The 23,261-nt window shown below is 54.9% G+C and overlaps 7 protein-coding genes across 7 annotated transcripts; 2 read left to right on the top strand and 5 right to left on the bottom strand.

The window, feature by feature from the left end:
* Window positions 1-2,625, bottom strand: HER10_EVM0009500 (hexokinase-1). Its single transcript, XM_035478986.1, has 3 exons — window positions 2,095-2,625; window positions 1,902-1,919; window positions 1-1,785 (listed from the first exon to the last, which is right to left on the bottom strand). The coding sequence occupies exons 1-3, from the start codon at window positions 2,280-2,282 to the stop codon at window positions 222-224; spliced, it is 1,770 nt and encodes a 589-aa protein (XP_035331723.1). The 5' UTR covers window positions 2,283-2,625; the 3' UTR covers window positions 1-221.
* Window positions 2,626-3,530: 905 nt separating this feature from the next.
* On the top strand, window positions 3,531-4,646 carry HER10_EVM0008630 (uncharacterized protein; the record flags this gene model as incomplete). The annotated part of the gene is made up of 4 exons (XM_035478145.1): window positions 3,531-3,959; window positions 4,031-4,110; window positions 4,179-4,225; window positions 4,288-4,646. The coding sequence occupies 4 exons, from the start codon at window positions 3,531-3,533 to the stop codon at window positions 4,644-4,646; spliced, it is 915 nt and encodes a 304-aa protein (XP_035331676.1).
* A 47-nt stretch (window positions 4,647-4,693) lies between these two features.
* Window positions 4,694-5,735, bottom strand: HER10_EVM0004498 (scavenger mRNA decapping enzyme; the record flags this gene model as incomplete). Its single annotated transcript, XM_035474140.1, has 2 exons — window positions 4,694-5,601; window positions 5,666-5,735. 2 exons carry the CDS (start codon window positions 5,733-5,735, stop codon window positions 4,694-4,696), a joined length of 978 nt encoding a protein of 325 aa, XP_035331417.1.
* A 1,470-nt stretch (window positions 5,736-7,205) lies between these two features.
* HER10_EVM0011673 (bifunctional reductase) lies at window positions 7,206-11,924 on the top strand. The gene is made up of 6 exons (XM_035481097.1): window positions 7,206-8,292; window positions 8,373-8,491; window positions 8,546-8,581; window positions 8,633-9,316; window positions 9,381-10,987; window positions 11,049-11,924. The coding sequence occupies exons 1-6, from the start codon at window positions 8,172-8,174 to the stop codon at window positions 11,764-11,766; spliced, it is 3,285 nt and encodes a 1,094-aa protein (XP_035331870.1). The 5' UTR covers window positions 7,206-8,171; the 3' UTR covers window positions 11,767-11,924.
* A 326-nt stretch (window positions 11,925-12,250) lies between these two features.
* Window positions 12,251-14,584, bottom strand: HER10_EVM0013251 (uncharacterized protein; the record flags this gene model as incomplete). Its single annotated transcript, XM_035482615.1, has 2 exons — window positions 12,251-14,087; window positions 14,478-14,584. 2 exons carry the CDS (start codon window positions 14,582-14,584, stop codon window positions 12,251-12,253), a joined length of 1,944 nt encoding a protein of 647 aa, XP_035331977.1.
* A 3,519-nt stretch (window positions 14,585-18,103) lies between these two features.
* Window positions 18,104-20,516, bottom strand: HER10_EVM0009915 (amino acid permease). The gene is made up of 4 exons (XM_035479386.1): window positions 19,645-20,516; window positions 19,107-19,562; window positions 18,282-19,043; window positions 18,104-18,228 (listed from the first exon to the last, which is right to left on the bottom strand). The coding sequence occupies exons 1-4, from the start codon at window positions 19,993-19,995 to the stop codon at window positions 18,112-18,114; spliced, it is 1,686 nt and encodes a 561-aa protein (XP_035331748.1). The 5' UTR covers window positions 19,996-20,516; the 3' UTR covers window positions 18,104-18,111.
* A 785-nt stretch (window positions 20,517-21,301) lies between these two features.
* On the bottom strand, window positions 21,302-23,097 carry HER10_EVM0003122 (TRI11; the record flags this gene model as incomplete). The annotated part of the gene is made up of 4 exons (XM_035472808.1): window positions 21,302-21,560; window positions 21,645-22,294; window positions 22,354-22,887; window positions 23,017-23,097. The coding sequence occupies 4 exons, from the start codon at window positions 23,095-23,097 to the stop codon at window positions 21,302-21,304; spliced, it is 1,524 nt and encodes a 507-aa protein (XP_035331328.1).
* Between the last annotated feature and the right edge of the window lie 164 nt (window positions 23,098-23,261).

Genomic DNA, 23,261 nt, shown 5'->3' with positions numbered 1-23,261 from the left:
CTGGTGATGTATTATTCTACACCCTACGGAGCAGAGCGAGTGCGTATTCGTCATTTATACGTGAAAGGCACTCCTAGTATACCTCATCCCATCTCACCGTTCTCTCGTCCCTTCTCGAGACGATTCTGCCTCAATGGTACAGCAAGTAATTGAGGCGGGCGGATAACCTCTCATTCACACGACTGTAGCCAAGTCTTTATGTCATTTCCCTTCTCAACAAACTATGTTTCTTGCCTAAACGTTTTCCTCGTGGCGGCCACGAGGATTCCGGCGCCCTTGATCCCGCCGTCATGGCAAGGGCTAAGAACGATTCTCACCGGCAGAGGCGACTGTGATTCTGGTCCGCCCGCAGAGTATTCTAGCTTTACGATCTTGTCTAAAAAGTCTTGCGTGTCGGCGAGGTAATCTTGGAAATGGGAGATGCAGCCACCCGTGTAACCGACGCCTAGCTCCATACTAGGAGGGATGCCTTGCTTCCGCTGGTGGTGGGGGTGCCCGTGTTGGTGGTTTTCGTCTTGATGATGATGGTGGTGACCCTTTGGGACAGGAGGTGGGACGTCTTCTGCGAGTTTCAAGAGGGCGAAGGTGGCGGCTGCGACGATGCCTGCGGCACGGATCTCTATTGCTTTGGCGATGTGGTAGAGGGCCGCTGCGATTGTTTGCGTCCATTGGAAAGGGGGTGATGGTCCCGTTCCTGCTTCTACTTCTCCTACTGGGAACTGCTTTTCCAGCATTGACAGTAGAGGGGACGGGTCGGAAGGATTGTCATCGGCAGGTTTAAAATGGCTCAAGAACGTCGTCGTCAGCGCGTACCTCGTGAGCAAGCCTTCTGGCAATGAGGATTCGTCGAAGCCAAGAACGGTACGGAGGTAGTCGACTAGAACGAGGCGACCCAGCTCGCCGAGATAGCGGCCGGCCGTCATGTACTCCAGGGGCTGGAAGCCAGCAATCTCACCTGGCCCGACGAGGGCATCGTCAAGGGCTGTGTCCCATGCTGTGATGAAGCCCAGTTCACGTAGGGGTGGAGCCGTACCGCGGATACTCCATTCTGTGTTCACGGCGATACGGATGTGGCCGGCGGGTTCGCCGGGAAGGGTGCTCACAGCTTCGGGCCATTTTCCGGGGCCCAGGGCGGTGAGAGGGAGGGAAATGGTGGCGTTGCAGCCTGTACCGACAATGAGGCCCATGCTTGCCTTTTTGATAATGAGGGGCGGTGACTTGGATTCAGACTTTGATTTTGTCTTGGGGTTCGACTTGAAGTCGTCAAAGAGATAGATGAAGGTGATTAGTGTTGAGACGGAATCGTTTGATATGGCGGCGGCGTGGATGGGGGGCAGAGGGCTACTATGGATTCCGTTGGATTGGGCATTGCGAGCTTTGTCGTAGCCCCTGATGAGCAAAGGACCTAGTGTAGCGTAGCCTTTTATACTGAAGCCTTTTCCCATTGTCATGATTTGTGCTTCGGCGATAGAACGCTGGATCATGGGGAAGCTGAATGTGATACCCATGGGAATGGACTCCTCATCATCGGGCAGTAGGGACTCCTTGCGGGCATTGCGGACGACGGATGCAATGCGGGCGCCAATCCAGTCGAAGAGGAGCTGGGGATCCCCTTTGGCATCTGCTTTGACGCGATCGTCTATGGGCCATGCTTCCTCTCTGAGTTTGAGGGTTGATGAGGATGAGGTTCCATTGGGCTTGGCCGAGGATGAGGTTGTCTTGTTGGTGTCTGTGGAGTATTTGCGCCCCAGCTCGACGAGGCCTACCCTCAGATTCGTTCCGCCGCTGACGTGGAGGTTAGTCATTTGATTCATTCTTTAGAGAAGCCTTGCAACATGGCGAGATGCGCATTGCGGCAGACAGTTGGAAGAGCTTGGTTGGGGAGGGCGCTGGCGACATACATGTCAATGGCCAGGTGTCTACATTGCGTCGTTAGCTTCAGTATCAAACATGGCAATCCGCACACCGATTTCATCACAACTTTCCACTACTCCGGGTGATTTGAAAGAGTACTTTAAAAGAGATGACTGGCATCTCAGGAAGCCGGGTGGAGTCGAGAAAGAATCGAGGGGTTAAAGAAGGGAACCATCATACCTTCCACGACCTTCTTGGCTGACATGTCGTAAGATGGACTCTGAGATGGGCGTGGAGAGGAACTGATCCTGGGCGTGAAGAGCAAGGTCTTTGAAATTGGACAAGAAAAGGCTGGACAGTGTATGAATCTTGTGGGCATCGACCTGGAGGGGCTGCAGGAAGTGCTGCAGGGTAGAGCCGGGATCCATGTCGTTTGTGCTCAGGCGCGGGGGTTGGTGGTGAGGCGTGAGTGAGGCGCGAGGCGACGAGGCGATGAGGCTGTTTCCTACGTTTCTATGTTTGTATAATGATCTGTAGCTTTGTCTACTGTGTATGTCACTCTGCTACCCTTGCTGTGCTTCGCCGGGTCCAAGGCCGGTCGCTTGGTTGGATGGGTGTTCGTTTGCGGATTAGGTAGGTATGCTCGCTTGGGTGGCTGAAATAAAGCTTTACAGGCAGAGAGTTGAAAATGGCCTGGTTGTCGGGAATAAAGAAATCTAAAAGTTGAATCTGACGTTTGAAGTTGCGCAATGTGTGGAAAAAGGAGATGGGAGAATGACAATATGGAGCATTGAGTATGGAGCAGGGCACGTTACACTCAGCTGAGATGCGCCTGCTCCATCATCCACACCTGATGTCCTTGCCGTCGTAGCTCGGCCCAGAACAGGAAGGGGAGAGCTCCTCTCCTCAGTGGAAACTTGAAAGCAAGAGCGGGCCACTGAGTCACTTCCTGGGGATAGGTACATATGACATGAAGCTTCACGGGCACTTTATACAGGTACCGTTGCCAACTTATACTTGCTTGACATATCTTATGAAATCAACATCTCTTCTTGTGGTTTCTCCCAACAAAAGAGGAGTATTCTACTATTCAGTCGACATAAATAAGGTCTGATGAGGTCAGATGGGTAGGTACAGTCGAGGGGCAGAAGTACCTCGCACTGTTACATCAGCGCCAATGGACCCTCCCGCACCTGACGATGGAATGCAACAGCTGATAAGATAAGGCAGTGAGGAGCTGACGGGACGGGAGGTTCGCCAGGAACAGGAAGCCCCCCCGCTGTTGCCCGTTGATGCTGATGGCGTGCCGCCGGACGCGGAGCTTACAAGGTGGAGATATATGAGTACTTTGATTTCCCACCGGAGCTCACCATAATCTCATGTACTCTGATAATCTCAGCTAGCGTTTCCCCATCCAGCTAGCGTCGACGTTCCACCAACGTCCGCTCCGTCGTCGTTGCTAAGGGTCTCTCTGTACGGATCCCATACTCCTATTGGCTGAAGAGTGCATTGTGCATTGCGCGCATCCTGCGTCTCTGTCGCAATCTCACAGACACACACACACACACACGCCAGTGCCAGTGCACCACCACCACCACCCCTCGCGACGTGATCCCGTCATTACTAAACTTTGCTTCGGGGGGACCTCTCGAACATCTGCAGCTCCTCTTCTCCAAATGGGGGCGCATCGAGGCTGTTCAGAACACCGCTCCGTCTACCGTCAACAGCGCCAAGAAGAAGCTCGATCCCAATCTACTATCGACCCGACGACCACGACTACTCCCGTATCCGCAACTCCTTCTCCGTACCGATACCCCGAGTCCGAATACCCCGTTGTCATGGACGAAAAGCGAGACTATTACGGACACCGCACATCGACACCTCCTCCCTACCCGGCCATGTCTGCGCGGATGACCCGGAGAAGGGGCATCTTGCCCGCCCTGGCTATGGCCGTCTTGTTCGCCTACTCTCTGTGGAATTATCTGCGTCACCCTTTGAGCAGCAGCAGCAAATCTCGCATCGTGCCTCAGGAGCCGCCGGTCGAGGTTGCCAAGAGCTTGGTGCCTTTGGAGGCGCATATCATGAGCAAGTGTCCGGATGCTAGGGTATGCAACAATCCATGTCGAGATGACATATCTATGATTGAGGAGAGGATGCTGATGCCATCCGTGCTTAGGACTGCTTGAGAGATTTGGTTCTGCCTACCATGGTCAAGTCCCTCGACAAGGTCAACTTTACCCTGTCGTATATCGGCACGTAAGTAACTACTCTCCTTCGAGGCTCTCTGGTGGTCCACGAAACTGACTGATGATGCCACTATCTAGACCGACCGAGAATGATGGCGTAGACTGCAAGCACGGCCCTGCCGAGTGTATGTTTGCTCCTACCTAAAACACAATCCGCACTACATGTGAATGCTAACCTCGATGACAGGCATGGGAAACATTATTGAGCTTTGCGCCATCCACCTCTACCCCGATCCCAAGATCAACCTCGGATTCACCATGTGTCTTACCCGCGAATACAGCGCCATCCCCGACCGTACTCTGGTCGAGGACTGCGCTCTGGAACACGCCATTGACATCAAGGCCCTTGACGACTGTGCTACCCAGGACGACGGTGGCTTCGGCGTTGGTATGCTGCGTGACAGCGTCCGCCGGAGTAAGGATGTAAGTCTTGCCCACATTTCCCTCCTATCTCATCTATGTCTAATCAATTGTATAGGCTGGCGTTACCAAGAGCTGCACCGTCAGGCTCAACGAGGAGATTTACTGCATCCGGGACGGCGGTGAGTGGAAGGACTGTCCGCACGGTGCCGGCCCTAACGATCTTGTCATCGCTATTGAGAAGCTGTACCGTTCTGCTTAGAGTTCTTGAGGGGCGCGTACACCTCTGTCCATAGCTCGCTGGCTTCGCCAAGTGTGTAACTTAGTGCAATACCATCCATACCCGCCTCCTCATCTCCCTTCATGATCTCGAGCGTCTCCACGATGCTGTCGAGACCAACCGCCTTGCCCACCGCCTGCGTCGCGCCGGCCTCCAGCTGCACGTGTACAATGTGAATGTGGAAGTGATAGTACGTCGGCTGGTAGTGGACGTAGAGCTTGAGCTGGTCGATCTCGATGTCGGGGTACTGCTTCACCGTCGCAGCCAGCAACTTGGCCTTCATGTGCTCCAGCCAGGGTATGTGCTTCTTGCGGAGGTCGCGCAGGGACCAGATGTCGCGGCGCTCGACGAGAGCCAGTAGGTGGAGGCCCTCGATCGTCTTGCGGTCCCAGTTGAGGTCCGGGATGAGCAGGAACCCCTCGTCGCCTTGGGTGCCAAGCTCGGTGCGGTAGATTACGTCTTCGACTTCGGTGCGGCCTTCGATGATGTTGAAGACCCAGTCCAGTCGGCCGTCGCCGCGCTTGCGTTGCATGTAGGGGCGGATGTGGGAGGCATAGAGCTCTGGAGTCTCTGTGACGAAGCGAACGCCTTGTTTGCTGTATTTTTTGATGTGGGTGGCGGTGCAGGGGTAGATTAGGTTTATCTTGAGGTCGGCGAGGGAGGTGTCGGTGGAGGTGGAGGAGGTGTTGGCGAGGTACCAGTGGTAGATGTCGTTTGCGCCTAGGTTCGTGATGGAGGAGAGGGTTGTCGGGGTTGCGGCTAGGTAGGAGGGGTCGGCTGGGAAGGGGGCGCGTTCGAGGATTAAGAGGGCCGGGTTGGAGTCGATTGTTCCTAGAAGAGAGGTGCGGCGGCCTGCTTGGTCTGGTGAGGGTATCGTCAGTGTTGGTGCCCGGGAGATGATGGTGGCGGTGTGGCTGGATCATACCTTGGTTAAGGACGCGATCGAGCTTGAATTTGGGGATTAACGCCTCGGCGTTTGCTTTGACGTCTGCCATGGTGTCGATTGGGAGTGTGGGCGGAACCTTGGGAATTGGATTGTACCTTATCGTGAGGTGAGGGAGTTTACGCAGCGGGCTTAAACGGGACGGGAGTTGACGATGGAAAAAAGCTGGCGGGATCGGCACCCGGGTTGATGTGGCCGAGTGGCAGGAGTACTCCGTACACCGCAGCAGGTCCTGACCCCGCGACGGGCTACCCCGCGGTGGGGCACCAGCTCCTGCCATTGCCGCCGCTGCTCATCGTCCGTCGTCCCTGCCTCCGTCCAGTGTCGAGAATTCGGGAGGAAGGTGCAGAATATCCGTAGGTACCCTGATGGCTTTGATGATTTCGACTCAATTCTTTCCAGTCATCTCATCATTCCGTGATCATTTCATCCTTTCGACATATGATGTTTGCTGCACTCGGCTCTCTGAGCGGCACAGATTCATACAAGCCTCAAAAATCAGATATGTCTGTCAATGAGATACAATGACGTACCGCTGCATGGTACATCATATCATTCTTGTTTCGTCCAGGTATCCAGATACCACCTCTGAGATGTACTCAGTGTCAAGGCTGACGTGTAAATCCAGGCGCCACAGCCTGCTTGACCCGGGATCGAAGATCAAAGCACGGCCCGTCCTAAGCCGCTCCGGAGCTCAAGTCTACCCGACTCCTCTCCCAAGCTCCGTCCCGGGCCTGAACTCAACCCTGAATTCGATACAGCCGTGGACAGCGGTGGATACGACATATCAATTTCAATCATGGGGCGGAGACATTCGAGGACTTTGAGATACAGTGTCATCTTGCACTGACCACGTAGTACTCCGTTTGACGAAATCGAGTAGAATGCGATCGAGAAAGGAGAACAGGACAAGCCATATCTCCGCGGTTTCGGCGTTTTCGCCTCGGGAAATTCGCGCCTTACTCTCGGCGGCGACGGCGCAGCGCGACGAAACAGCACAAATCGCTCGCCGGCTTGTCAACCTCCCACACTATTGAAAGTGCACTGCTTGGCGGTTCGACGCTGCGTAACCCGGCAATATTCGCGCAACGAGCGCCATTACTGCGTTCAACATTGTTGGCTATGACAGTGACGATGCGTCGAATTACCTCCACAGCGGCAGAAGTACCGCAGCACTGAGATCACCGATGCCCGCAAGAACAGAGTTCAGGGCCGAAAGACGAGAGTCATTAGCGGAGTAATCCACCCCAGCGCGGGCCTGTCCGCCGCCAATCGCTGCATCATGAGAGTCCATCGACCGGAGGGTCGGCGTTGCAAACCCGCCGAACTCTATTCGCCCGCTCCGGTTGCAACTCCCGGGCCTCTGGATCACGACTCGAACACTTCTGGTTTCCAGGTCGTGGCATTATCGATTGAACGACAAAGTGTCCTCCACCAACATGCATCGGCTTCGGGGAATTGTTCAAAAGTGCGTCGCGGCTTGGAAAGGCGCCCGAGAGGAATAACAAGCACCCCCGCAAGAGTCGAATGACACCGCAGGCAGGCAGCGCAATGCGAGCGAGAGACATTTTCGCGGCGGCCAAATTTGATGTCTCAGAACTTAGCCACTGGGTGTACTCGTATGCCAGCCACTTCCCACGCGCCGTCAGCCCTAGTGTAGCTGGGAGACACCAGGCACTTTACACAGAAGCTAGGCCTGTCGCATTAGGTTTGTCTCTGTAAAGTCCTTGCTACAATCGCTGCCTATATGTGTAGATAGCTATGCGCTTTGGGCCGTAGATGCGCGTCCCAACCAACAGTTTCACATAGGATAGGCATTTTCAACCAACCGCTGCAGGCAAAGATCCTTCGTTTCGTGCCGCTATCCGTACCAACTAGTGTACTTCAGAACCGGGGCAAGACAAACCAAGTAGCGTCGATGACTGGCCAAAGATTGAGGGGCTACAAGTACGAACACCTTAGTTGGACTCGCCCTCTAAAGGTTACGAGCACCTCGCGCATCTCTATCCAATACCCCTGGCGCTGTATCCGGACCAACGTACATGTCGACCCGCTCAACCCCATACCAACGCAATCATCCTTTTAAAAGCCAGCTTTTGATCATCTTTTCGTCCGCATCTCTCAGATTCCCCTGCTCACTACTGTTGCTAGCGTTCCCACATGCCCAGCGTTCTGGGTTGACAAGAAGGCGCCACGATACTACTAAAAATCGAAAGGCCGTCGGCCATTAGCCATTGAGATTATCGCTAGGGATCATTGGAGACGGTGGGAATTCACCGAGTTGTTCCACAGCTCCACACGCATCTCCCTTCTCTACCTCTCCACCCTGCAACAACTCCGGAATATTGCTCTACCCTTGACGTAGACTCGTACTAGACTTGACTTGAGTCTTGAGTACAAGTTGAACGCTGTCCCCCCGTTCTCGTCCCATCTACAGTACTCAGTCATCCTCCGTGTCCCAAATCATACGACGTCAACCTCTGTCAACATGGCGGCCATAGAGGAGGTGCCTATCCCCGAACCAAGAGGTCTTCCCTTCTTAGGACACATTGCCGAGTTCAATCCTGAGAACCCATTGAACGACCTACATCGTTTGGCTGATACATATGGTAAGCTCATCGACTTTCTTCAAAGGCGTGTCTCCATAAGCCCAACTCAAGTTTGCTAAAAAAAACAACCATACTGCCAGGCGAGGTTTACCGGCTACGTATGCCAGGAATGACTGTGGTCTTCGTATCCACACAAGCCCTTGTCAACGAAGTGTGCGATGAGACTCGCTTCCAAAAGTCCTTGAACAATGTCCTTCGCGTAAGACAGACCAAGAGTCCCCCGGACAGCAAGTAAGGCTAATTGTCCTTCCAGGAAGTCAGACACATCGCCAACGATGGTCTCTTCACTGTAAGAACCCCCTCCATACTCATGGTAGCATTCTAGCTAAGAAACTTCCAGGCCAAACCAGAGGAACCCAACTGGGGCATCGCGCACAGAATCCTCATCCCAGCTTTCGGTCCCGTCACCATCCGCGGCATGTTCGACGAGATGGCCGACGTTGCCTCCCAAATGGCCATGAAATGGGCCCGCCACGGAAGTCAGACACCGATTCGCGTCACCGACGACTTCACTCGGCTGACCCTTGACACAATTGCCCTCTGCTCAATGGACTTCCGCTTCAACTCGTACTACCGCGAGGAACTCCACCCCTTCATCAACGCCATGGGCGACGCTCTCACAGAATGCGGCAACAGGGACAAGAGACCAGCCTTTGCCAACTACTTCTTCCGGAGCACGGAGCAAAAGTTCTTCGCCGACATTGAGCTGTTGCGCAAAACGGCCAGAGAAGTTCTTGAATCACGCAAGGCAAACCCATCAGACAGGAAGGACCTGTTGTCTGCAATGCTGAACGGCGTGGACCCCAAGACGGGCCAGAAGATGACCGATGCCAGCATCATTGATAACCTGATTACCTTCCTTATTGCCGGCCATGAGACAACCTCCGGCATGCTGTCTTTTGCATTCTTTGAGCTTTTGCGCCAGCCAGCGGCCTACCGAAAGGCCCAGCAGGAAGTTGACGATGTCATTGGGCAAGCCCCCATTACAATAGACCACCTTTCAAAGCTGCCTTACCTGAATGCCGTAAGTCTCGACAGCTCTATACACGGGCGCTTAAGACAATGACACTGATATTTCGACTTGCTAGGTTCTCCGCGAGACTCTCCGTCTTTGCGCCACGATCCCGGCCTTTGCCGTTGAAGCTAAGGAAGACACCCTCATCGGCGGCAAATACCCAGTCAAGAAGGGCGAATCCATTGCCTGCCTGCTCGGCAAATCCCAACTTGACCCTATCGTCTACGGCGACGATGCCGGCGAGTTCAAGCCCGAGAGAATGCTGGACGAAAACTTTGAGCGAACCCAGAAAGAATTCCCGAATTCGTGGAAACCCTTTGGCAACGGTATGCGCGCTTGTATCGGCCGGCCATTCGCCTGGCAAGAGGCTCTGCTCGCCACAGCCATGCTGCTGCAAAACTTCAATTTTACCATGGACGACCCGAATTACCAGCTCAAGATTTCTGAGTCTCTCACGATTAAACCGAAGGACTTTTATATGCGCGCGACTCTGCGGCACGGCATGAGTCCCACAGAGCTGGAGCACAAACTCGCGGGTAGGGGACCGAGTAAGACCAAGCTGGCCCATCGGCCTTCGCCATCAGCTCAGGCGAACGGTGAACAGACCAACGGAAACGAGGCCTCCGCACGAAGCGGGAGACCCATTAGTATCTACTATGGCTCCAACAGTGGCACCTGTGAGGCCCTTGCCCAACGCCTTGCGACCGACGCGAGTTCCCACGGATTCGACGCCACGGTCGTCGAGCCTCTTGATACCGCCCGTGAAAATCTCGTCAAAAACCAGCCCGTGGTCATCATTACTGCTTCATACGAAGGCCAGCCACCAGATAACGCAGCCCATTTCGTCGCCTGGCTCGAGAGCCTGAAGGGCCAGGAGCTGCAGGATGTCCCCTATGCCGTCTTTGGCTGTGGACACCATGACTGGGTGCAAACCTTCCACCGCATCCCACATCTGGTTGATACTACCATGGAGAAGCATGGAGGCAGCAGACTCGTTCCCATGGGTCTTACTGACGCTGCCGAGCGAGACATGTTTTCCGACTTTGAAGTCTGGGAAGACGAAATCCTGTGGCCGGCTCTTGCTGAAAAGTACGAAGTGGCCGAGGCACAGGACGGCAGTGGCTTGCAATCCGGCCTCGCCGTGCAGATCTCCAACCCGCGCACATCTACGCTGCGGTCCGATGTCCAGGAGGCTGTCGTTATGGAGGAGAAGATGCTGACTTCGCCTGGTGAACCCGAGAAGAGACACATGGATATCCAGCTCCCATCAAATATGACGTACAGGTCGGGAGATTACCTCGCGGTGTTGCCCCTGAACCCACGCAGCAATGTCGAGAGAGTTTTTAGGAGGTTCCAGCTAGCGTGGGATGCGTGCCTGACCATCTCTGGCGATAAGAGGACTGCCTTGCCAGTCAATCAGACGATCTCTGCCCTGGATATTCTCAGCGCGTATGTGGAGCTCGCGCAGCCGGCGACGAAGCGGAATATTTTGTCTCTGATGGAAGCGACCCAAGATGATGACACCATCAAGAAGCTGGAGCAGCTCGCAGGCGATGAGTATCAAGAGGAAATCACCCAAAAGCGGGTTACCGTCCTAGATCTCCTAGAGAGATTCCCGTCCATCGCGCTGCCTATCGGCGCGTTCCTCGCCATGCTCCCTCCCATGCGTGTTCGCCAATAGTATGTTCTCTCTGCTTCTCTCTTCCGAAACACATATCAGCTAACTTCTTGCTTCCTTCAGCTCAATCTCATCCTCTCCACTCCGCAACCCCTCCCAAGCAACGCTAACCTACTCGGTCCTCGACTCGCCCTCCTTATCGGGCCAAGGCCGCCACGTCGGCGTAGCAACAAGCTACCTCGCCGCCCTCAAGAAGGGCGACAAGCTGCACGTCGCGGTTCGACCCTCACACGCCGCATTCCACTTGCCTCGCGACCCGGAAAACACCCCGCTGATTCTCGTCGCCGCCGGATCCGGCATCGCACCCTTCCGCGGTTTCGTACAGGAGCGCGCGGCGATGCTGGCTGCGGGACGGACGCTTGCGCCTGCTTTGCTGTTCTACGGATGCCGGAGACCGGGCGCGGATGATTTGTACCGCGAGGAGTTCGATGCCTGGGAGAAGATGGGTGCTGTTTCTGTTCGGAGAGCGTACTCTCGTGCTGCTACGGCTCAAGGGGAAGGGGAAGTAGAGGGTGGAAGTTGTCGGTATGTGCAGGATAGAATGTACCGGGATAAGAAGGATGTATCGGAGCTGTGGGCTCGTGGGGCCAAGTTGTTTGTGTGCGGGACGAGGAGTGTGGGGAAGGCGGTAGAGGAGGCTTGCGTGAGGGTCATTTTAGAGTCTGCGAAGGAGGGCAAGGGTGAGGGACTTGCTGAGTTGAGGGATTTGGATTATGAGGGGGCGAAGAAGTGGTTTGAGGGTATTCGGAATGAGAGGTATGCTACGGATGTGTTTGACTAAAGGGGTTCCTTGATGAGTACGGACTTGGTTTGATGGGCTGGATGGTGTTTGTGTTGAGTTTAGGATACCACTCCCCTCCGAGTGTTTGATTTCACATTTGCGTTTAGATATTAGAACGAGCAGGCATGTCTCATTACTGTACGAGCCAATAATTGGGGTATTCATGATTGCCCGTTATCTCGTGATGGTTCCTTGTGAGGATACAAGTCTTTGGATACATGCTCAATACTAGTAGTTATCAGGCATAACCGGATCCAATCTAGCCTGAGGATTTACATGACAACGACCACCCAGGATTCCACAATTTCAAGACATGTAGAACTATCAAATCTTTCCGATGTCAGTCTGAAGTTCAGAAACCAACCCTCCAATAGGTCAAGGCTCAGATGAAGAGTCAACCAAAATGTCCACCTTCTCCCTCATCCATACACCAAGAAGGGGTACGAGACCAGCCTCTTCCCCCTTTCCAAGAAACAATCTTTCTTCAATCAAACAGAAACCTCCTCACGTTATCCTCCCCCAAATCCCACGTCCCCGTCAGAGGGTTCTTGTCCATCGCCTTGGCAATCAACGCCCCCTGCTCGTCAACGCACGCAGACCGGTGCTGCAGCCGCCACCACTGCTCCTCGGGCGTGCCCTCCCTCGAGTTCGAAATCTCCAACATCTTATTCCTCATCATCAGCGCGTAGAAGAACCGGCTGTCCCACAGCCCGTCGCGCCGCGGGTTCTCCCGCAGCAGCCGGATCGCCTCGTTGCGCAGCTCCGGCACCCGGCACCGCGTCCCCGCGAGGAAGAGAGGCCAGGTGGGGCCCATGTCCATGGTGAAGATCTCGCCGGGGAGGGAGGAGCGCTTCTGGTAGTCGAGCAGGCCGGCGGAGAGCTGGATGACTTCGCGGAAGCGCGGGGTGAGGCGGGCCACGCGCTCGTAGCTGCAGCCGAGGGGGGACTCGAGGCAGTTGGAGAGGGTGAGGTATTGGGCGCGGAGGTGCGCTGCTTGGCTGTAGGATCTCTCGTCCGAGGTTTTGGCTTTGCGGGCGGCGGTCCAGAGGGGCGCGAAGCCGGTTTCCCATCGTGCTAGGGCGTCTCTGAAGTCTTGCCAGCGCGAGGCGGTGTCCTCGGCTCCTGTGGCCGCAGATGAGGACGAGGATGATTTGTTGACGGCTCCGGTTCGTAAGCGCTCGCTCTCTTCTAGCTGTCTGCGGATGCGCTCGTTGCATTCAGAGAGGAAGTCTTCGCTCAACCCTAGCTGGGTGACGCGGCAGACGATGTCGGAGGAGTGCGTCACGTAGTGCTGCGTCACATCCCACCATCGACGAGCTTCCTGGAGACTACTAAAGATGGCGGGCATCTTGTGAATCGCGCACTTCCTCCCCGGCCCTCCCTGGCAACACCACGACTCAGATGAGTACGAGTCCTTCTTCTCTTCCGCGACGAGATCACCCTCTACCTTCACGTGGCGCCTCTCCCGCCTTCGAAGCACACCGCAAGACCAAGACTGCTGGATAAGCCGCTGAAACACATGCAGCGCCTCCGTCTCGACGGCCTCGGCGCCAATGATGCTCTTATCCCGGCTCTTATCCTCCTCGCACCGACGCAGCAGCTCATCCATCATCGTCTGCCCGCTATTGATAAGCGCAAAGGCGGCCTTGCGATCGCCGTGGAGCACCTCGAAGCAGACAAAGAGCAGGCAGCAGACGATGGCGGCCCGGAGACTGCTGCTGCTGTTTGTCTCGTCGCGGGGCGCGGCGACGGCCTTGTGGACCTCGCGGATGGCGCGGCCGTAGTACGAGAGGGCGAGGCCGTAGTGGGGCCCGTTGGCGCCGAGCTGGGCGGGCGTGGTCGGCTTCAGGCTGTGGCGGAGGGCTTTGCCGATGCCGCCGACGGCCATGGCGGCGTACCGGACCGAGGCGTGCTGGTGGCTCATTTGCGGGATGGTCTCGGTCCATAGCTGCTCGTCGAAGAAGCCGCCGCCGAGGCGGTATCGGCGGGAGAGCCAGTAGTCAAAGTATTGGCGTTCAAAGACGTTGACGAAGAGGTTCTCTGTGGGTTCGAGTGGGAGGCTGATGTCGATTAGTTGAGATTGCGATCTGGGGCGGGCGTTTGCGACGAGCGGCTTCTTCTTGGAGACGCGAGCGACGGACGACGACGACGATGACGATGATGATGATGAGGATGCTGTCTTGTTGGTGTTGTCTGCGTCGTCTGAGCTAGGAGGGGAGGCCGAAGAGCTATTGGAAGAGTCGTATCCTTCACAGAACCCTTGCCATTTCACGCATCGCTGGCATGAGGGCTTCACTTCATCGCATTTGACGTGTCGGCGCCTGAGACCACAAGGCGTGAGAAGCTATTCCTGCTTTCCTTTCTCTCACTCTCACTACGAGGAAGAATACTCACTTGCCTGTGACGATGTTCTGATCAGCTACTATTGAAACATAGAAGAGAGCTCTCTCAAAATATGGACCGTGGTGGAACTGGCTTACAAGTAATGCATCCCGTCCGGACCTTGTTGGCGCTCGCCCGAGTCGCCCGTGGCCTTTTCTGTAAAGCAAACGTGAGAATCTGCGGCCTGTCACTGTTGCCTCCATTCCTGCTACAAATCAGAAAACAAAAAAATGTCAGCGGCCGATGTCCTGTCCTCTCTCGTTTGCCACCAACCAGATCTGCGTGTTCGCCGCCCTGCATGTCGGGATGGGATGGGGGTGGGATCATACTTGGGGGCCGTTGGGTGTCCCGCTGGTTCGGTCCATGCCACACCAGGTGTCCGGGGCATCAGGAAGTTGATTTGGGTTCCGCCGTAGGTGCACGCAGACGAAGTCATTGTGGTTCGTTTTGTTCCTACTTTTCGAGAATAGAAGAAAAGAGATTTGCGAATCTTGGAAATCTGCTTTTGGTAGGGCGAAACTCCCGTCTTTAAGAGTGAATTCCAGACTATTAACAAGAGCTTTCCAAGGGAAAAGAAGAAGTTTGGGGGCCGGAAATGGCCCCCAACACATATTACAACAAGGTTGAATATTGTCCCTCTTCCATGTACCACAAGGACTTGCCCACCACCACCCCCATTCCTTCGCGTCTTTCGATTTGATCAGCCTTCTCGGAGTCAGATTCCCAAACAAGAGAAGCGCCCGTTAAGGCGGCACGATCAGAGACCTTGGATTGGGTGCAGCCGGCGCTACTTCTTACGCCAGGGGATAGCAAAGGGACCACCAAAGGTGGGAAGGGGGCACCGCAGCCGAGTTACTGGCACACGGGACACACCCGGGATCCCGTCCAGAAGCCAACTGCCAGCCTTACCCGCCCTGCCTAATTCAAACATACCCACTTAGTCCGAGGTCCTACTGACGTGCCTGTCCAACGTCGTCCGAGAAGTGCGAGGACTGGACCGGGGGGAAAGAGACATTGTATGCAACCTGCATATCAAGTGTGTGTCTGCCTAAGGGGACGTGTGTCTCTGGGGATCAGTCGTGGACTCTCTACCACTGGTTCGCCTGTCAGCATGGAGGTGTGTCTGTACGCCACACCCTCCCTGCGTTGAAGCCAAAGATTTGATGGCGAGTCTACCGCGATCTTGGGTGGTCGATGACGACGGTGAGGCCTCTGGAGATGTCGATGTGCCACGATGATTCACCCTCAGCCCTAAAGAGCGGACTCTATGATGTCCGCTGCAGGCGGTGCAGCGTCTCTTATGCAGGAGTCCAGGAGAAGACACCGCCGTTGCGAACTAATCTCGAGATGGCATCATAACTTTCATCATGTGAGGTGTCCGCTACTCCTTCGTTCTTCGTACCATACTAGGCAGTGTTGTCATCGCGACTACCAATAGCCGTTTCAGAAAGACACAGATGAGTCGAGGTGACGGAGGCTCATGGTACCCTTCTGCCTTGTTAGTCATGAGCATAGTCTTTACGGTCGAAGAAGATTGGTTAGAAAGAGAGTCTCGTTATTGATTCCGAAGAAATAAGCCGATGTCATTGCATACGTCTCAGCCACTCGTGATCTTCATCAGCGGGACTTTCTCGCAAAAACAAGAGCGCTCCAAGGACCCTGCCTGGCCAGCCACGCATTCGCGATCTTGGCGACGCCGTTCGCAGAGTCCTTGTGCGACACCAGACCTACTGTACCCTGAGCATCCGGGACCTTGGCGACTGATCTACAAGCGACTATCGATTGAAGACGGATACCTATCTCAACGGCTGCCAGTCGCTCGATGAGGATACTCTTCCAACCTCGCCTGGCAGATCATACCCACCCAGCATCCCAATCAATAGCGATCCAAAGGCGCCTGACAGGTAAACACACATATATGAATGCGGCCCAGATAATAGGATCGGGTAACACATCCAGCATTTCCAATGCAGAGCTTTCTTGGCCTTGGTCACAAAGTTCCTTAGAATCTCAAGAATCAGGACCAACATGGCGAGCCAGGGTCTCTTCGAAACCGCGAAACCCCTTGCAATCCCACCATGCGTGGTAAGGCTAGTCAAAAAGTCGCTACCACCACAGCACAACCGGAACGATAATAAGCTCTAGCAGGGGGAGAGGGGTTGAATGTACGGGCCAAAAAAGCAAATCAGCAGCAGCGCAAAAATGCGTTGTACCGGAACGGCCGAGACTCGTGCAGGAGGAGACCAAACCTCTTTGAGCCAGCCGATCTGCCGTCCTACGGGCCTGCTTACGCCAAGCCCTTGAGTCCCACGAGACTCTCAAAACTCAACCAAAGAGTCGACAAGACTTTTGCAGCTTTTGCAGCTTTCTCGTAGAATGTCCATAGAGCGGACTGGTTCATTCGTCTTGATAACATGATTTCCTGGTCTTGTTTTGGATTCTCGTGTGTACGATACAGTGGCTGAGCAAGTGTATTGTGGCTCTCTTATGCATGCTTTTGGTGTAGGTCGCTCGAATGCGCTTATTGCTCCAGTCGCACTAGCACGATATCGACGCCGAGTTCGAACCTTACATGTATGTAAACTTGGTTCGGAATGACGGGCACCGTTGCCGCCCTCTTTGGAAACCATGAGCCCCAAAGTCATATTTCATTGCCCTTTCGCTACTATCCAGCCAAACCCCTATGTAGCTGAAACCCCATGTCGTAAACACATCGTGGAATGCAGATGCATGGGCGGATTGCGGCGTAGTACAGCGGCGACTCCGTTATCGGTACGTGGACACGAAAAAACGCGGGGGATAAGGGCTGTGTGTGTACTCCGTAGGTCATTCATGTAGGCGTACGGGATATGCGTGCGAGTGTGAGGTGTGTGTGGATGCGCGGTGTATGGTGTGACGTCTGACTACACACTTTACCGACGTACGGCTGACAAGCCTCACTTCCCGGCTGACCAACATCGTGTGTGGTGGATACACCTACGTGCAGGAGGGACCCGACGAGAGCCAACTACGCAAGTCGTTTGAGCGAGACTGCACTTAGTCAAGCAAAGTCAAAATTGGCAACGATCTTGGTCATGACCGCCGGAAACCTGGGGTTCGAAACCCGCCAGGGCAGCGATAACGGGGAGGAGGGTGGCATCGACGGCTCGAGACCACCTCATGTACTGTGTAGTCTGGCGGTCAGCTTATCGATAATCTGGACATCTTTGCCTTGACGTCGGTCAAAGTTCAGGCTAGCTCATTTCAATGACTTGAGCTCTCCTCTCGCCCTTCTTGGATGGGCTGACGGGGGTTGGGCCACTTTGGAATGACGTTCTTGCATCGGTTCCGACCTTCCGAGACGGAAAACGATGTGGAATCATCCAATGGAGGGCGTTGGGTTCAGTCAGATAAACAACTGCCCTGCAGACGCCAGCGGGTGACGGTCGTGACTGGTGCCGGTGAAGAGGCCTCGTATGAGAGGTAAGAAGAGCCCCTTCCGTGATGATTGACTGATAGGCCTATGAAGAAACAAATCGATACTTGTTTGAACACCGGCTTGTAGACTACCTAGTGCTTGTTCCCCATCAAGAGATGTTTCCCATAATCATCTTCTACAAGGTGACTTAGGTCCGATGATAATTTCATTTCGTGGCAGGATAGCCAAACTCCCCATGCAGAAAAGCTTATGGAAGACTTGCCCCTTGTGATTCAGATAATCGGACCATAGGTAGCTTGTTTGCGATACAAATTGCTTCCTACGTGGCTTTGATGGTAAGTGGCAGGTCTTCCATGGGCAAAATGGTATCGTATCTACTGGCTTGTCTGGCTTGATCAACTTTACACACGGGGGAGCTTGATGTTTTGAGTCTTCGGAAACGTTTCCGTAGTTCTATTACTAAGACTAATGCTACACGACCTCCATCTTCATGCGCGCGAATAGCGACAATGTGGAGCTGCACCCGACTCCGATGTCTGTGTCGATCATGAGAACCAGTCCTTGACCTTCCCGCTAAATGTCGTCGGCTTGGCCTTCTCGGGGGCCCACTCTGACTCGTGAAGACGGCCAGACCAGAGATCGATCTCGTGAGCGCGGACGAACTAAGACAGTTAATAAGATGTCCTCGTCGATCAAGAGAAAGAAGTAAACATACCTTGGTCTTATGAACAATCTTCCAGACGATGATGGGCACGATGAAGATTGGGATGCCGATATACGATGAGATAAAGTCCGAGGTCGACCAGTTACCGGCAAGGAAGACGGAGAAGCCAGCGACGAAGACGATAATAGTCGATCCAATGAAGCCAAACCAAGCCGCGAACGGCTGGAAGGGCGCCTTCCAGGGCAAAGTATCACGGCTGACACCTTGCACCTTCATCGCCTTGTGGAAGCGGATGTAGCAGAAGCAAAGCGTCGCCCACGCGATCAGCCCAGCAACGGTACTCAAACTCAGCAACCAGTTAAACGCATCAGCAGCACCGCCAGACCCGAGACTGAGATACGCCAACGGGCCAAACAACCACGCGGTGATGACAGCAACGTACGGGACGCCGTGCTTGGTCGTGCGGCCAAAGAACTGCGGCAGCTGGCGGTCCGTCGTCATGGCGACGATCATGCGGGAGCCGACCCAGCAGTACGAGTTGCCGGCGCTCCAGGCGCTGACGAGGATGCAGGCGTTGACGATGGAGGGGAGGATGTTGATGCCGGCCTGGCGGATGGCGATGACCCAGGGGGAGGAGTTTGCGTTGCCTGAGTCGGAGACGAGGCCTTCTTCGCGGGGGTCGACGATGAGGGAGATGAGGAGGGCGCCGAGGACGTAGAAGAAGCCGATGCGCCATGTTACGCGGCGGGCGGCGTTGGGGATGGCTTTGTGGGGGTTGATTGATTCTGCGGCGCTGATGACGACTGTCTCGACCTGTTTTTGGTGTCAGTTTCTAGATGTGAAGAAGGGGGGACAGCAGAGGCCGGGAGAACGTACACCAATGAAGGAGAAGGACGCGTTCACAAAGGCAGCGAGGAAGCCCAGGAAGTGACCAGTCGACCCAGTGATGCCGTTGTAATCAACCCAGGCACCCGGGTTATTCCAGTACCGGAAGCCAATGGCCTCGTGGTTGGGACCTCCGCCGGCGGTGATGATGATGGAGGTGAAGACGAGGCCGATGAAGCAGAGGACCTTGATGGAGCCGCCCACGACCTCGGTCTCGCCGTACCAGCGCACGCTGAGCAGGTTGCAGAAGAGGATGAGGGCGAGGGATATCGTGATGACGACGGCGGGTGTTATGTCTGTCCAATACGACACCAGAATTGCGGCCGCGGAAGCCTCGGCACCGATGGAGATTGTGTAGCAGTAGCCGTATGAGATTGCAAGGGAGAAACCGACGGCCGGGTCGATGAAGCGGGTTGCCCAGTGGGGGAATGAACCGGCGGTGGGAATCTGTAGTTTAGAGTCAGTCTTGCTGTTTGCGCGTGATAGCTGCAGGCACCTCTTCCGCAGTGGAAAGCTCTGTAACACATACCAAGGTCGCAAGCTCTCCGATACTCTGCATCACACACCACAAGACAGCACCGACGATGATGTAGGCAAGCAGAAGACCAGCCGGACCGGCTTTGGCGTAGGCCGAGCCCGTTCCGATGAAGAGACCGGTTCCGATACCACTGCAGAAACCAATCATGGTGACCTGGTAGTCGCGCAGGCGGCGCTGGGTGCGGCCATGGCCACCCACGTTGAGCTGGGGCTCCAGAATGGCGGCCTTGTCGTCGTGGTGGTCGTGGTGGTCCTCGGCGCCAGACTTCTCAATGTCGCGGACCGCATCGTCGTCGGCGGCGGGCCCGATGGACCGGGGCCGGGAGGAATCGTACGCCGTCATGGCTGAATATCCTGTTTCTCAAGGACAGTGACTGAAGCCGGCGATTGTTCCGTTTGGGGCTAGGTGCCTATGTTTGTTCGAAACTTGAAGGATCGAACAGTGGAAATGTTGTCCAGAAGGTACGGTCTCCAAGACGTGGAGGGCCCATATCGAGATTATATGAAATACCTAGCGGCAGTCAATCCCATCTGCAAGATTTTTTCGCATCCCTAGGGCGAGACCGGAGGACTGGGCACTAGACAGTGGCATCATCGGGCTAGTTCGCGGGGCGTTCCTGGGTAGTGTGGGGGCATGAGGGGCGAAGATGAGAGCTTGCAGCAGATCGTGAAGCTGGGCGCTCTCACCGAGCTTGGCCGCGCTTCACCTCTTCACCTCGGTCTGCTTTCGGTCTGGATGTAGTCGTCTGTCACGGTGACTCGATTACCACATGCAGTGAGGGTCTTGATGGCATCTCAAACGTGTCGCATTTGATACAACGCATCAAAAAGCATAGACACGAAGCTTTAGAAGCTATTCCATCTCCGGTCTCGCAGAAAAAGCTTTGAGAAATGGAGCGATGGCAATTCCAGGTACGTAAAAATTCTTCCCAAGTTGGCCGAGGCGGGCGGGTCCGGGGTCGCGGAGAACGGGGTGCTGTGGGCCCCATCCCATTTGCGCCGGCGGTACGGAGGTACAAAGCGCGGTAGCGCGGTATGTGGCGGGCCCGATTCCACTCATTCCAGCACCAAGTAGACTTGTGAGTGGCTAGAAGCGCCGGTTGCAATCTGCGAACAGGGAGGCGAACGCATGAGTCGTTCATCTGAAAATCTTCCAAAAATCTTCTGGAAGAATACGTGAATGGCAAGAAAAAACTTGCGCCGAGCAAATAATGTCTGTGACAAAGAGCACTTGCAAGAAAGGGTCCATCCCCACGTGCTCCCTCCCGAAAGACATGGCCAAGACGGGATCTTACCTCCAAGACCGGGAGAGGCATGAGGGGTTCTTGTTAATGATGGGAGCTGATAGCATAGTTGATAGGAAGCCCTGGCGTCCCTCTGCGTCAGACAGATCGATGTAAGTGGAGGTCCAAATTGATCAACATCTTCAAGATCTACCAAACGGGGGGAAACCTGCCAAACACCGCGTCGCGGCAATTGATCATGGTATGACATTCTGAAAACATAGCCGCCGTGAGTCAAATCCCCCAAAATTCTGCCCACTTCTCAATGACCGCCTCGAATTGCGCGATCCGGAAACCCCGAGCCAGACTCTACTGCGTACGTACCCACAAGCCACACACTGATTCTTTCTTTTGGTCACAGGCGCATCAAGGCAAACTCACCTCGCACTTGTGCCCGACAGGGCTGATCATGAAGAAGTTCTCCATCTCCATCATCTTATCCGTCATCTCAGGCGCCATCTTTAGATCCCTGCACTCCCGAAAGAGCACGGCCACAGCTAGTCTGAGTTCCATTCTCGCGAGCTCTACGCCCAAACAGATCCGCGAGCCGGCGCCCCATGGCGAGAAGAGGAGTTTCTGGTCCGCTGTGAGTTTGCTCTGGTCCATAAATCGTGTCTCGTCGAAGCTTTTGTCACGTCAGTTGGTTGCTTCTTTGCGACGCCATAACCATCGCAACACCACATTCGTTAGTAATCAGGGAGAGCCCTACCGTAGGGGACCCGGCCACACCTCCGGATCCCGGTGAAGTGTGTACGCTTGCGTCTCCACCGTGACGCCGCCGGGGACGAAGTAACCCCCGAGCGTGGCGCCGCCCGCCGGCACCGACCTCGACAGTTGTCCCGGTACAGCGCCGTACAGCCTCAACGTCTCGTCAATCACGGCGTTGAGCAGCGGCAGCTTTTCCAGTGCATCATCGTCGAAATTGGGGCTCAATCCCGCAAGTTCATCTTCCAATTTGATTCTCAACTCGGGTCGCTTTACGACTGCCCACACTAGGTATGCCAGTGTGATAGACGTCGTATCCGAGCCGCCGATGATCATGCTCCGGCTTTCTCTCTGCACCATTTCTTCTGTTAGCTTCGCATTGCTACTATTCTCTTTTTCCTCTTTGTCGTTGGTATCGTCTGCGTCGAGGGCATTCAGCAAGGTCGCGAACAGAGTCCTGTTGCGATCGCTATTCTGGCGAAGGTTCTCAACCGCGCGATCACCGTAGCTGTCAAGGACAGCTTGTGCGTCGACGAAGTCTGTCGAGGACTTGAGGAACGGCACGCGGGAGCGGATAAAGTGCAGCCAGGGCAGCTCGTAGCGCGTAATGTTCTGGACCGAGATGAGCTCCAGCATCTTCATGTAGTCGTTTTTCTTTCGTCGTGTCATTAGTATGCTGGCATGAGGTCGGCGTAGAATCAGGAACAGCCTACCTCGCCTACTTCGAGCATCTTGAAAGACTCCCCGAAGCACAAGTGAGCCACGACATCAGTCGCCATCATGGTGAACCACTTCAAGATATCCGAGCACCCACCCCCCTCAGCCTCTGCACGTATCTTATCTACTGCTACATCAACCTTCTCTCTAACGATGCCCTCCCACTCTTTCCTGAGCGAAGCCTTCGTAAACACCCTACCGAGAAGTCTCCTGCGAATCGCATGTTTCCTGGGATCCCGCATCGCAAAAATACTCGGCTCGCCCCCGTCGGGCGAGTTGGACTCCTCGTACCACGACGCTTTGAGGAATCCGCCCCCGATGCGGTGGATTGCGGTAAAGCCTGCTGGATCTGCGACAGCCACCTCGTGGGGAGAGATGCGAACGATAGGGCCGTGGCTGGCGTGCAGCGCGTGGACATAGTACATTCGTCGGCCGCTGAGGACGTGGTATTTGAGAGGGAGGTGGGTGAGGAGCGTATGCCATGGCCCTGGGATGTGTCGGAGGGGATTGCTGAAATTTGCGTCGATTATCTGGAAGGATCAGCTCCTACACACTGAATGAAGATAGCACGATATTTCTTGCAAGGTCGTCGTGACACAGAGGCTCTACTGAATGGATAGGCATCTCTCCGCTGTCCGTTGTTTGACGACAATGCTTACATAGATAATGAGGACTAGGATTAAACCAATGGCAGTATAACCCATTCCGACCTGTCGCGTGAGGTCTGTGGATAGCATCATTATAATAGGTGCACAGCTCTACGTGCACTGAATTGACTGGAGGAGGCAAATGGAGTTTGTGTAGATGATGGAGATTGAGTTCACACAATCATGCCATCCTAGGACCTCGCGGAGGATGAGAACGCGAGTGGAGGGTTAGAGTGCTTTTCAACGCATTCCTTCTC

Source organism: Colletotrichum scovillei (assembly GCF_011075155.1).
Source record: "Colletotrichum scovillei strain TJNH1 chromosome Unknown Contig00007, whole genome shotgun sequence".
Lineage (NCBI taxonomy): Eukaryota > Fungi > Ascomycota > Sordariomycetes > Glomerellales > Glomerellaceae > Colletotrichum > Colletotrichum scovillei.
Note: the sequence above shows the minus strand (reverse complement) of the source record. Positions and strands in the feature narration are given on the sequence as shown.